Source organism: Homalodisca vitripennis, chromosome 4 (genome assembly GCF_021130785.1).
Source record: "Homalodisca vitripennis isolate AUS2020 chromosome 4, UT_GWSS_2.1, whole genome shotgun sequence".
Taxonomy (NCBI): domain Eukaryota; kingdom Metazoa; phylum Arthropoda; class Insecta; order Hemiptera; family Cicadellidae; genus Homalodisca; species Homalodisca vitripennis.
The window spans coordinates 118,357,218-118,371,512 of NC_060210.1; the positions used below are offsets into that span (position 1 = coordinate 118,357,218).

General features: G+C 34.0%; 1 protein-coding gene across 2 annotated transcripts in view; it reads right to left on the reverse strand.

Moving 5' to 3' along the window:
- Positions 1-14,295, reverse strand: part of LOC124360004 (E3 ubiquitin-protein ligase HERC2) — a 154,667-nt gene that overhangs the window by 41,576 nt on the left and 98,796 nt on the right. For both annotated transcript variants that reach the window (XM_046813229.1, XM_046813230.1), the window contains exons 52-60: positions 12,583-12,792; positions 9,903-10,064; positions 8,715-8,945; positions 7,458-7,700; positions 6,490-6,645; positions 4,132-4,357; positions 3,571-3,783; positions 2,569-2,681; positions 780-932 (exon numbers count right to left, since the gene is read on the reverse strand). In XM_046813229.1, the coding sequence (XP_046669185.1) occupies positions 780-932; positions 2,569-2,681; positions 3,571-3,783; positions 4,132-4,357; positions 6,490-6,645; positions 7,458-7,700; positions 8,715-8,945; positions 9,903-10,064; positions 12,583-12,792 (1,707 nt within the window). The remainder of the gene's footprint in view (positions 1-779; positions 933-2,568; positions 2,682-3,570; positions 3,784-4,131; positions 4,358-6,489; positions 6,646-7,457; positions 7,701-8,714; positions 8,946-9,902; positions 10,065-12,582; positions 12,793-14,295) is intronic.

A 14,295-nucleotide genomic window follows, 5' to 3' on the forward strand; every position in this document is an offset into this window, starting at 1 on the left:
ATCTCTACATACACAACACTGAGTTAGATGATGGTGCATGTGACCCTGTAGGATTTGGCTGAGGTTACCAAATATTTTTACAATAATCTTATGGGCAAACCTAATGGCAACGAAAAAACAGCAGAGTAGATAAATTTGCACATAAACTGATACAATAATGCAGGATTTTAACATTTATTTATAGAGTAAAGAGAAAAAATAATAGAGTGGAAAGTCAATATTAAAAGTCGGTGACAAGATTTGGTTTCACTGCACTCTTGTGTTGTAGTACCCTCCCGAGATTACCAGAACATTTATTACTTGAACACTGCCATAGAAATTAATTTACTGCAACAAAAATGTGAATATATCAGATGGCAAATTATCTTGAGAAAGATTTCATCTGTTGACTTTCACTTTTGCATTAAACTTCATTCCCACACAGACAAGAATGAGTTCTATAATGGCACATGTCCAACCACGAAATTTGACTGAGTATAAGTGAAGCCAATCACTAAGTAGGCTGAAAAAATTTATCTTTTGTCTGTTGAGGGGATGTAAATATTTCTTTCCTGTCTGACTGTCTATTTGTCTGGAAGACATTTTTAAATTTAAAGGAGCTATATATTTGAAACTTTGCAATTTACAAAATTTTGTTCTTTTTTTAACCAACAAAGTGCCTAAAATAGCATTATTGTGTCTTTATGATTTTTCTTTTTTAAAAGCACATCATGAAATACCAGGGTTTTGAGATTTTCAAGGAATGCGGACACCCTGCTAAAACAGTTGCAGTCACCTACCTGAGGATTACATTTCATAGTGGCCGCGATGACACTCATGGCGCTGGCAGACATCTTGGACGCTCGGGAGGACAGACTGGCAGAACTGGACATGGACATAGAGGGGAAGGCTGCCAGGGGACTGTCAGTACTCTCAGGGGATGACTTGGTGCTCTGTAAAAAATTAATTCTTAAAATACCAAGGATTATACATAAGTAAAGTTACAACTAGAATACAGATAGCTTGATCTGTCAGGTGATATACAGGGTGGCGCAGAGAAACAAGAAATTTTGAAGTTGTTGTTGGTACACCTGTAAGTCTCATAGGAGTGGGGGACGGAAGTCATGACGCCAAGTAGTAATGATCATTTACTTGAGATGGAGCAGTGGAGTAGTGCGGAGTGTGCTGTTGCCATGAGAGCGTATTACAAAAATGGCGACAGTGTAACAGCTGCACAATGAGTGTTCTAATGCCATTATGATATTCCTCCCAGCGGTCGAGTTCCTTCTTCACATGCCATATCATCATGGGTTCGGAATTTTGAAGACTGGTACAGCCTTAAAGAAAATACCTCCTGGCCGTATAGTGACTGTTCGAACTCCAGAAAATGTTGATGTAATGCGAGTCGCAGTGGAAAGGAGTACGCGTTGTTCTGTAACACCTCATCATTGCGACTTGAGCATCGGAGTGTGCAAAGAATATTGCACGGCCTGCTGTTTCATCCTTACAAGCTTCAGATTGTTCCAAGCTCTAAAACCAAATGACAGTGAGTTGCGCTTACAATTTTGAGAACAGCTACTGACTAAAATCAATGAGGACGCAAATTTCCTTGAAAATCTTTGGATGTCTGATGAGGCCCACTTTCATTTAAATGGGCATGCCAATAAGCAGAATATACGTTACTGGGCTCGCAGAAATCCCAGTGAACTTCATCAACGTCCGTTACACAGCCTTAAAGTTACTGTATGGTGTGCAGTGTCTTGTCGAGGGATAACTGAACTTTACTTCTTTGAGGATGGTAATGGTTCCACTGTAACTGTCACATCTGAATGTTACATTCATATGCTGGAGACATTATTTGCTCCACGACTTCATGCTTTTCCAAATATTGACATTCAGTAAACCTGGTTTCAACAGGATGGAGCCACCTCACACACTGCCAATCTGTCAATGGCAGTACTGAGGCATTTGTTTGGGGAGCGCATAATTTCAAAGAACGCTAACGTTACTTGGCCTCCACGGTCTCCAGACCTCTCAGTATGCGACTTCTTTCTATGGGGACATCTAAAGAGCGTTGTGTACCAGACTAGGCCAAGAAATCTTCTTGAGCTCAAGACTCAGATTGAAGAACACATCGCCAATATCCCAGAGAACACATTGCGTCACACAACGATAAGTTTTTCAAAATCGATAGAATGAATGTGTTAGGCGCAATGGACAGCACTTAACTGATGTTATTTTTAAAAAGTTACTTTAACTTTATTGTTATTTCCAACATTTCTCATGTAATTTCCACTCTTGCCTAACACATTTTAAGCATTAAAAAGTTGTTTGTAGAATTCGTTGGTTTATTAGGATTATTTCAAAATTTCCAGTTTCTCTGCGCCACCCTGTAATTTGGTTACAGAAAATTACTGTAAGTAATACTCTTCCACTATGTTCTGTTGTGTCCTGCGATACTTCACTGTATCGATTTTTTAATGATAGAGTATGTCATCTACACCATCCAGCATATAACACCAAAGAATATGTTGTATTGTGGAATGTTTTCTACACATGGAACTGAAATACTATGTTCACACAACTTACAATGTTAGCCACTTCAGATTCACAGGCTGGTGCCTCTCCCCCTCCCTGCGCTATCTCAGCACCCACAGGTCCTCCCTGCGTGAGAGGAGTGTCAGGGGTCTCCACAGTGTCATCTGTTGACAACATTTCCTAACATAAATTATTCATGATTCCGTTACTTTCAACCGCAAATTGTACCTCATTCTTTTTTTAAAAACACACTAATAAAAAGCCTATTCGTAATTAAGATTTATTTTAAATCAATATAATACAAAAAACTGAATAATATTTAAACAATGTAATCATATCCAAACATACATTTAACAATGTGTAAAAAATTGGAATGTTTAGTTATTCTGAAAAATAATAATACTAGGACAAGCCAAAAAAACAATTCAAGATCTTCAACACACTAAGATTTTGTTTACTTTGCTAGAAATAAATGTCTCCAAAGAGATTTCTTTTTATTAGAACATGATGATGGTACCCTCATTGCACTTTATTTTTAAATGGCCTTTGCACTGCTTCTGTAATGACAGGATATTCAGAATGGGTACGGTTGGAGGTAGGGACTGCCTCTTGTTGACATCCTATGAGGACTCGGGCAAGATCTCACAAGATCTTGTTAGCCCCATCCATTTCAATAACCATCCTCCGCACTCAACTAGATCTATCGAGCTTTATTTATCCCATTAAATCGATATTTGCGGTTACTGATGTGCCGTTCTTGGACATCCATTGGAGTGCCCAGATTTATGTAACACATTGTATTTTACTGTACTCAGTGTAAGTTCTACTTGCAGGTACAAACCAACCAAAATTAAACCCTAAAGGCAAAATCTGGCGGATACAAATATTTACAATCATAAGATATTGTAGCATTTGTAAATCTACTAGTTACATCAGTTTCCTCATCTTTCATAACTAAATTATAAACTTAGACAAACTACATATAATAACTAAATTATATATTTTTAATTAAGATAATTATAACTAAATTTGTAGATACAAGTAACTGTGTACCTGTGACAGGAGCATCGACCTTGTTGTTGGACGTAAGTGCAGCAATGACTGCGTCCCTGGCGTACATGACCCGCAGACCATTGAGAACATGTTGTAACGCGTTCTGCTTGGCTACGTTGGACTCAAGTGACAAGATTGTGCGAGCCAGAGACTCCTTAGCGCCCAATGGCCCCACTGTGTATAGGTCCTTGTAGTTGGTGGCCTCTCCTAGTCCTATACATACATTTCCTCCATTGTATAAACTCAAAGCTTACTGGTTAAATTTTAGCACCGATTTAAAAAAAATTTGATTTCAAAATTGTTAACTCAATTCCAATTCTTATTGTTGTAAGTTATGTATAAGTTTGATCTTACAGCTCTAATTTATAACATAAAATTAAGGTCCAATTTATGTTACTTGATTCTTTTTTGATGTACCATTGATCAATAGTTCTTAAATTTCACTTGAGTCGCTATCATTATCAGAAATTATTATGTGAAAGACTTTTTCATTATATTTAATTTTTTTATGGTATTTTTAAACAATAAGGATGAAGAAGCAACACGTGTGTGATATCTCACCCATGATATGAGCACCCAGGGCGTCCTTCGCCTGGCTGAAGAGCACCGGATCGGCTATAAACCGAGCTTTGCGGTCTGAAGCACACCAGGCTACCGAGTGGGATGAACCGCAAGCCACTCGATTTACCTGTACCTCTCCAAACCCTTGAACTGGCGCTGGCTTGCGATTCACCAGGGTGGTGCCATTACCCTGCTGTCCGTGGTCATTGTCACCCCACGCATAGACCTGCAACACACAAGGTAAATATTAATTATTTTTATACCTGCCATGTATTTTATAACATATGGATTTATGGTTCGCAGCTAATGGTTTAAAGAAAAGTATTGATAAAACTCAATTAAGTTTTCTACTAGATATAATTCAAATTGAATAAATAAAAAAATTAAGTATCATATTTCTGATTCTTTGGTGTATTATTGGCTTAAAATTTGAGTCGTAAAAATCAAAAAATTATGTCAAACAAAAACTGATAAATTTCATTTTTAGTTTTACATTAAAGAAATAATGCTCCATTTGAAACTAATATGATGATATGTTATGCTAAGAATCAATATTAAGATATGGCATGTTTTGTAGGGTACCTACAGATATTAATTTAATCTTTAGGCTACAAAAATGAATCATAATACTCATAACTAATTCTGATCCACCAAGTTCTTGTAAAAAACATTTTAAAAACTATAAACTTTAATTGAAATGTATGCTTTTGAACTGTTGGATCTATGAAAATAAATAAACTGTGCTGAAGAAGTATACATTTGAAAATTATAAATTAAACACATAAAACCAGAAGATTTTCCACAACATTGTCTTAAATTAAACCCTATGAGTACCAGGAGCCGATTTAGTCAGCCCCAAATAATCCTGAGAAGTGCCAAGAACCAATGAGGTCAGCACGCCGGTATGTCCAAAAAGTGCCAAGAGCTGACTAAATCAGCTTTTCAATTATTTATTCTACTGTTGCCAAATTTTGACATATGCAATTATTGTACTTATACATAATAAGTCAAATTAACGTTGTTTATCTTTATTTGATTTGTTATGGTTGGTAAATGCAATTTACCAAATATGAGAGTCGACAAATACAACTGCAGATTTTCAATATTTTGCACTAATGTACTTTATAAACTAAACAAAAAAACAGCTATACAGATAATTATTTTGTATAGTTTTAGTAATTGTGTTTTTCAAAATTCAAAACATTTTAATGTTTCTGTATTAATTATTTTACTGAATAGTTTTAATCGATTTTATCATTGAAATACATATTGTAACTACAACAAACTAACTTTCCCTACATAATAAAACACAAATCCTACCCAATTATGTTCATTTTTAAATAAGTTGTGAATTATTTTGTGAAACACTACACAAACACCAAAAGAGTGCTTGGCACAGACCGCCCTTTTCCCTCAATAAGCGCTTGGTACTCAAAAGGTTAAGGACCTTGATGACACCCTTATACTCTGTTGTTAATATTGCGGGTTTCAGATGAACTGGGGGGGGGGGGGGGTGATATCTTTGTCTAATATAATTATTTCATTTTTATGACAGGTCTCTTGGGAATAATTGTTTTGACACCTGATCTATAGTCTTAAATTATTTTAATGTTATGATAGATTTAAGATATATTTTATTGTTGTGTAAATGCATCTGAAAATGCACTTGTTCTTTTACATATAATAAATGTAACTTGTAGATGTTATATGCAAATAAATTTTGTCTATGTCTATTAAAGATTATTTACCAAAAGAAATTAAAAACATTTTATAACGGACCTACCAAAAATCCCAACTATAATTAGTCTATTTCACAGAAGTTTGAGAAAAATCATTGTCTTACTCATTTTCAAGCCATACTCAAAATTATTTTTTCCTTTCTGACAATATATTCACAATTGATTGGCTAAAAGCAGCAAGTTGCTATGCTTAGCTTATTGTATATTTTTATCAATTAATTACAAAACATATAACTTAGAACACAACTGATTTAAAAATAACAAGTCTGTATAAAACACAAGTGAAATTTTGTGTACGTTTTATAATTTATAACAAACATGTTATGTATATTCGTATAAGAGGGTGTTGGTATCAAAAGTGATAACTATTATTTTATGTATGTTAATGATTGTATAGTTCTATAATAATATTCCATCTACATGCATTAATAAAGGCATAGAAATTACAAGAAATAGTTGTTAAGTTAATTTTAAAATAAACAAATAATCATTGATTCTTAATACCACTTTCAAAAATAAATTTTAATTTATTAATATACGTAATTTTTTCGAAGTTACCAATATCAATAATAAAAGTTATTTTTCAACTGAATTAGTAATTGTTAGTAGGAATACTCACTAGACCAGTATCAGTGACAGCCAAGCAGTGCAAGGCTCCAACAGCCACATGGACCACTCTTTCCCCTCTCAGGGCCTCCACTAGAGTTGGCTTACGGACATGCTGGTCTGTCCCTAGACCCAGACGGAAGTAGTCTCCCTTCCCCCAAGTCCAAACCTAAGGAAATGGTTAACGAATTTACTAAACTCACATATTTTGGTATACCACAAGGATCCATATTTGGTTCCCAAACTTTTTTACAATCAAAACTCAATTGTCTTGAATTTTCTAAAAATATGCCTTGGGATTATTCCGGATTTACTTCTGACAGGACCTTTCTCAGGTTTTTTTTCTTGGTTTTCCAATCTCGTTCTTTTTACCTTGTAGTTTCCTTCACTACAGAGCTTCATCTACAACATTTCTAAATAGAAAGTTGGCATCTACAATTTACTCAACCAAAACAAAGACTTTGCTAAGTTGAGAATTTGAACAAAAAACAAAGATGAGACTATTGTTTTTAGCAATATTAATTAATTATTTAGGAATACCAAACACAAGAGTAAAGCAAATTTTACTACAACTACATACATTTTACTATATACATTCCTCCTGTCAATCACATGGTTATTAGTATAGTTCTATAAAACTATACTAAAAAATACTTTTAGAATAATCTTCATGGAGTTAGTTATAAGATTCAATAAGGTGACCAACATCATTAGTGAGATATGGAACCTTGGTATGAGAAATCTATAGAGTATTTATTACATACATATATCTGATGAGGTGGACCTAAAACAAAAATTAACTGAACTAAGAATTAATCGTACACAAGTTGTCAGTACATCCTCCACTATTGTTTAGGTATATAAAGATACCTTTATATCCTATAAAATTCATGAGGCCATTAAATTACTACATGTACAGGTTACACAAGCACTAGTACTGGATGTTTTTAACTACACCTCAAAAAGAGACCTGTGACTCACCTGACCAGATTTGGTGAGCGCGAGACTGAACTGAGCGCCACACTCGATGTGGACAACGCCGAGACCATTGAGACGCTCGATGTTGTGAGGAAGATCACAGCCTTCGCTGCCCCCACGCCCCAACTTGCCAAAGTCCCCGTCGCCCCACGAGAACACCATCCCGTCTGTGGAGAGGGCCAGGGTCTGGGCGTCCCGGGAGCCACATGCCACCTTCACTATGTGGTTACCCAGTAGGGCTTTCACCTGGACAATGACAGGTCAAGTTTGGGTCAAATTTTTTCTTAGTTAATTAATGTTACTTTTCGTATTTAATGTTCCACTGATTCTATGTATTTCTTACTATTCTAAAAGCATATTTATTTTCTCTAACACCTTGATTTGTAAATGACACCTTACAACTTTGGTAATAGCTTATTAGCAGTTATGTTGTTTCACTACCTAGACCCCATAATATTGCTTTAGCTTAGTTGTAGATTTTTTTAGTACTTAAGGTTTATAAAACTACCCATCTAAAAATTGTTACAATTTGTTAAAGGCCAATATGTAAATATTTAATTTTAAAAATTTAATTGAATTAAAGCTGTATTTAAAATGTACAGATTTTTTAAATAATTTAATTACTACACTGATTACTTTAGTTTGTTACATTGTAATATTTCAGCCAAATTACACAATGCATCAATGTTGCATCAAAATAGGTGTTAATACTATACAGTGTATAAACTTTTATTACAAAGAGAAAGATACAAACTTGTGATTTCAACAATTAATTGCAATGCCATTGAAATATGCAAACAAAAATTTTTTTTAACCTGTTTTAAGAAGAGCTCATTTAAATATATATATATATATATATATATATATTTAATATATATATTAGATATATTAGATTGTACATTGTACATTATATATATATATATATATATATATATATATATATATATTTGTACATATATATATATTAGATTGTACATTGTTTAAAGAAGGTAGAGAAGAAAACAGAAATGATCAAATTTTGATTCTTTTTGAAAATATTTATAAAATAAGCATATACAGACAAAGAGAAAATGTTTAAATTCAATTAGACCAGTCAGTCTGCAAATACGTAAAAAATAAGGTAGAAGAAAATGTTACGATTGTTTAGCACATTTTTGCTAAGTATAAGAATATAACACTATTACTTTATATTCACAAATTGTTATGATAATTAATAAAATCTTGAAATAACGAGGATAACAATGAGGGGTAACCACTGACCAGTTTAGGCTTGAGCTGTGTGATGGAGTCCCCGTGACCCAGTCTACCGTACTCGCCAAGGCCCCAGGTGTACAGTTCACCGCTGGAGGTGATGGCTGCACTGTGCGAACTGCCACATGCGATGTCACGCACACGCTTGGACTTGAGCGCCTCTACCAGTCGTGGTTTCTCTAGCGTGGTGCGGTTGCCATGACCTAGCTTTCCGTCGTCTCCCTCCCCCCATGAGAACACCTAGACAACGTTAAATACCACAATGTGATTAGATATTTGTCATGTATAATAAGTTGGTATAACGAAGTCTCTAGGTATAATTGGGAGTCTTAAAAATAACTCAATAATTGAATGATCAACAAACTCCTAAATTATATGGGGCAATGACCCCAATGATGGTTATCAAATAAAGTTGTTGTCTTTATACAGTCATTTTAAGTTTTTTAAATTATCAAATTCGTACTTTCAAATGGTTGAAAATTCTCATGACACAGGTACATTTTATTAAAAAATTACCATAGTCATCACTAGCCATGCATTACTAAACAGGAGTAACAATAGAATCTTTTACTTTCTTCAAGATTAGTATTATAGCTAAATAGTGATTTTCAACATATTGTAGGATCACAAATATATTTTCTTATTTATTTATTTCCTATTCATGAAATATCATATTCCTAGTCAATTAATAGTATTGTTTTTGTAAATGGTACTCCATGTAACTGTTCATGCATAAGTTTGAATTACAGTGTAAATTTAAATGTATTTAAGTAAATAAACAATTAAATTATTAAACATTTGTTGGGTCTGCGTTATTCTTCTTTTAGATAACTGTTCAGTGTTTACAAGTTATTTATACAATAGCTTGTGATTTATTTAACTTAACTGATAGTATTAGTTTGAGTATCTTACATGAGTACACTCAATCTGAAGTCAAATTGTGTTTTTATGTCATAATCTAGTCTTCTTATTTATCATGTAAGTAATATAGCTGTAATATAAGTCTAACAAATCAGAATATTTGTCAATTTTGTGTTTCTTTCTTCTAAATTTACTTTCTAGATTGCGTTATTGCATTTAACTTTAGGAACTTCAAGAAAAATATGTTAAAAACTTATTAAAATTTGAGTATTTAGGTTTTGTTTAGTAAGACTTTTGAACAGACCAGCAATATTTTTCAATTCCAATGGGACACACCTTTCCATCTAGTGTGAGAGCCATGGCGTGCTTGCCGCCGGAGTGGACTGCCACCTTCTTGACCACATATTGACTGAGAGAGGTCAGCTGTCGAGGCAGTGAGACATTGTTGCTGTGTCCCAGCCCCAGTCGACCGTTGGTACTCTCTCCACAGGCAAACAGCTGCACAACCGATGGTGAGTATTGTACCGTTGTTTAGTTATATTTTATATTATACATATTTTCGCAACCCTGTTACTCGTTACTGGTTAATATAAGTTATATCCGATTTTCTTGGAACTAAATTCTGGGAGGATTAATAACCTAATTGGCACGCGTATTAATTTTTTCTCTCGTGAACTTTGTAGCTGCCGTTCCTGCTGCAGAGTAACATCTCATACGCCTTGTACGCAAGTCTCTTATTTCAACTTCGAATCTCTGATTTTAACTTCGAGTCTCTGAGTTTGATTTCAACTATGAGTACAACTTCGAGTGCTTCCAGCATTCATGTTTTAGAGTTCTAGTCTACTAATCTTCACTGTTTCTGACTACAGCTGTAATGTCGAGCCAAGATGCTGATGCTCGTGAGTCGAAATTAACATGAAGGGAAGTCAATTTTAAAGTTTTAATAATTATTAAGTTTGTATGCAAAATTCCCATAGAACATTGGAACCATTAGGCCCACCCCTACGACCTCAGCAGTATCCAACCCCATGTGTTTCATCCATTTGGTACAGTATCAAGGAATTACAAGTATAGTTTGCTATATAACATTCATGATACTTTGATGAGGTCCTGAGATAAGTATATATAAGAATAGCTTCTCTCTCAGCAGAACCAAAATAGTTGTTTAAATATCATGAAGTTTGCCATTCCTTAAACAAGGTCCCTTCCTTAAAATCTATCCTAGTAGAAAAAAAATCAAATAATAAAATCTATTTTTTTTATTTTTATTTTTTTTATTTATTTATTCTTTGAAATGACAACAATTACAAATCATTTTATTCTTAAATGCAAAAACCCTATTGGGTTTGTCTGCATTTCACTAAATATACTAATTACTTATTTTATGCTTTAAATTAATTTGTGGTTAAGTCCATGCAGTTTTATTACAAGAGTAAACACCTCACCAATAATGCAGTTACAATATAAAAAATAATAAATACAAATTTCAAATTAACATACCAAAATTTCTCAAGAAAAACAATAGCAATAATTAATTTACATTTATAAAAGATAACTCAATCCTAACAACAATAAATAAATATTCAAGGATAACAAAAACAACAAACAGAAGAAACAAATATAAAATACGCATAATTTAACTCAATAACAATATACCCAAAAACATGTTTAAAGCTCAGATAAAATCATTCAAAGAACAACAAATAAATAAATATATATAAGTTACCTTAATTGTATTTGAAAATTACTTTCAACAACATTTATAATAACAATCGTAACAAAACTATCAACAACAAAACAACACAACAACAACCAGTAATATAAAATTTCATTTTTCCATAACAACTCTTTTAATGCAACTTTAAACAATTTACAACTCTTAGCATTTTTAACATTGTTTGGAAGCATGTTAAAAACTGTAGGTACATAAACTTCCAGAGTTCTACTTCCATATTTGTTGCTGAATTTAGGTACAACAAGATAGCTTTTTTTCTTACCGAGTAAGGATGTGTTTTTTATTTTATAAGTGTCAACTCTTAAATAATCATTAATTATTAAAAACTTAAACAATTTGTCTATTTGTAATCGATTTAAGTTTTGGAAAACATCAGCATCTGGTAAAACTTTCAAATTATTTGGCATAATTTAAGTGTCTGTCTTTGTATGCTTTCTATACTTTTTAAATGATAGTTGGATGCATTGCCCCAAGCTCTTTAAACCAACCTCATTCGGATAAATCAATAGTAACACGCTTTTCACTAATATAATTTCTTGAAAAAACCTAATAAACAACTTTCAATATAAATTATTCATAGTCTTTAATGGCAAACAGCAATTACATAAACAAAATTGCAGGCCCTGTTGTACTTAAAACAATTTTACGCTCTTACGAATTCTAGGGATGTACAGATTGGATCCTCAGTTTTCCAGATCTACCAGATCTTGCACTGGAACCGAATCTGATTTCTGTTTCAGAAAAATCATTAAAATAAGTTAGGACTAGTTCGAAGAAAATTAATAATTTAGCATGAAATATTTTTTATGAAATTTACAAAGAAATTTGATTTTCTACCCTGAACTTGTATTAGGTATATATTTAGGATAATTTAGTTCAGAATGAATGTTTAGTTTCATTAATACACAGTTTTTTTAATGGTTTAATTGAACTGATGCAAAGAGGTATAAACATTTAAAAATGTATCAAATCTGTATACTAGTTTGAAGTACCATCGAAGAATTCACAGAAATAAATAAGGAAGATTGGAAGCTCTGACATGACACCTGACATCTCTTATTTATTACTGACATTACTCTGTAATTTGTTAACATTGTGACACTATTACTGTTCTTGAAGAATATGTTAATAAAGCAATATGACTATGACTATGACTAAGTATGATGCATAACAGAAGGTGCAACTAAATAGTCTATTGTCTCTGAAATAGTAAATTGTGTTTTTCAACATCCCAACTTTGAGAATATTTTCCTGAAATACAGGATGTGACATTGAACTAACCTTGCCGTCATGCGACACGATGAAGAGGGACTTGGAGCCGCCTGCGATGTAGGTGGGTCTGAGTGAGGACAGCACCTCCGAGTAGAAGGGGAACTTGACCTTGGAGCCCTTAAGACCACCCAACTGGTCCTTGTCATTGAGTCCCCAAACAAACACTTTGCTATGACTGGATGCCACACTGTTCTCCACCTCAGACACATAGTTGTACGACTGGAACAAGATAACTACATCAACCACTCATACTGTAACTGATAAATGCGATTTCAACAAACAGTTATTACTAAAACCGGAAGTACTATTATTCAACCTATTACACTGCTTCTATCAGAAGAAGATTAAAACTGTTTTCGTGTAGTTTACAAACAATAAGAACAGTCCTGCAAATTTGTAATTATAATAAATTGATCACAAACGATCAAATAGAACTATTAACTGAGCCAATTAAATCTATGTTGAAGAATTGTTTTAGGCCAGAGAAGGAAACTGTTCCACTGTACACACCTAGAGTCATGAAATTCCCTGTAGTTGTGGCTCGAGCAGTCTAAATACGGGAAATAAAAAATTTCATTTCTATACGAGGCTGTGATTACATTAAGCACATAAACTATATTATCGAACAGTCTCTAGAGGTTAAAGAATTACAGAAATTGGATTGATGATGATTTTATTTTTAATCATACTTAGGCTAAAAATGCTATTGGTATTCAAAATGTGGGAAGCGGGAATTGATTTATTAAAAATAGAATTTGAGAAGATTTAATTTTTGCCCAGAGAATGGGGTGGGTGAGCTTTTAAAAAAAGAAGTTTACCTCCGCATTGTACTAAATAGAGCGGACCGCTTAACCAAGAGCAGAACATACCCTCTGGTGTCAAAAAAACTAGCTTGGGAGACAACCCTACCCCAGATACAGATACAGATACAGATACAGATAACTTTATTCATGAGCTTCAAGCACAGAATGGTGTCAAAATTTTTATAATTATAATTTATTTATTTATTTTTTGTAGTGTAGTGTCAAGTAGCACTGCTGACGTCAGGTCTTACGCGAGCGATGAACTCCTCCATGCTGTATAGTGGGATGTCTGCAGCCATTGCCGGAGCCTCTTCTTCAACGTGGAGGGTGTGCCTTCTTTTATTGACTGTGGAAGCATATTGTACAGTTTTGCTCCAGCGTATGAGGGTTTCTTTGAGAAAATAGAAGTTCTGTGGATGGGAAGATTAAAGTTGCTATTGTGCCTTGTGTTGTAGTTGTGAAAATTTCTGTTTCTTGGAAGAGGTGATTTTAGAGCGAAATCAACTGTCTCTAGGATGTATAATGAGACTGCAGTTAAAATTCCAAGGCTTTGAAAGGAGTTCCTGCAGCTTTCTCTTGGCTGAAGACCCGCCATGGATCGAAGAGCTCGTTTCTGGAGCACCAGCACTCGTTTCAAGTTTTCTTGCTTTGCCCCACCCCAGAATATTATACCATATCTGAGGTGAGACTCGAAGAGGGCATGATAGCATGTTGTTGTTGCTTCAGCCGTGCTGATGGCTCGAATACGCTTCAAGGCGAAAATTGAAGAGCTCAGCTTCATGCAAAGAGAGTCAACATGGTAGTTCCAAGACAGCTCATCATCAAGAACTATACCTAAGTGTTTTGTTGAAGTTAGGGTTTGAATGTTAGGAGGACCAGTGACCTTATTTTTGAGCTTTCCCATAATCAACTGTGTAGT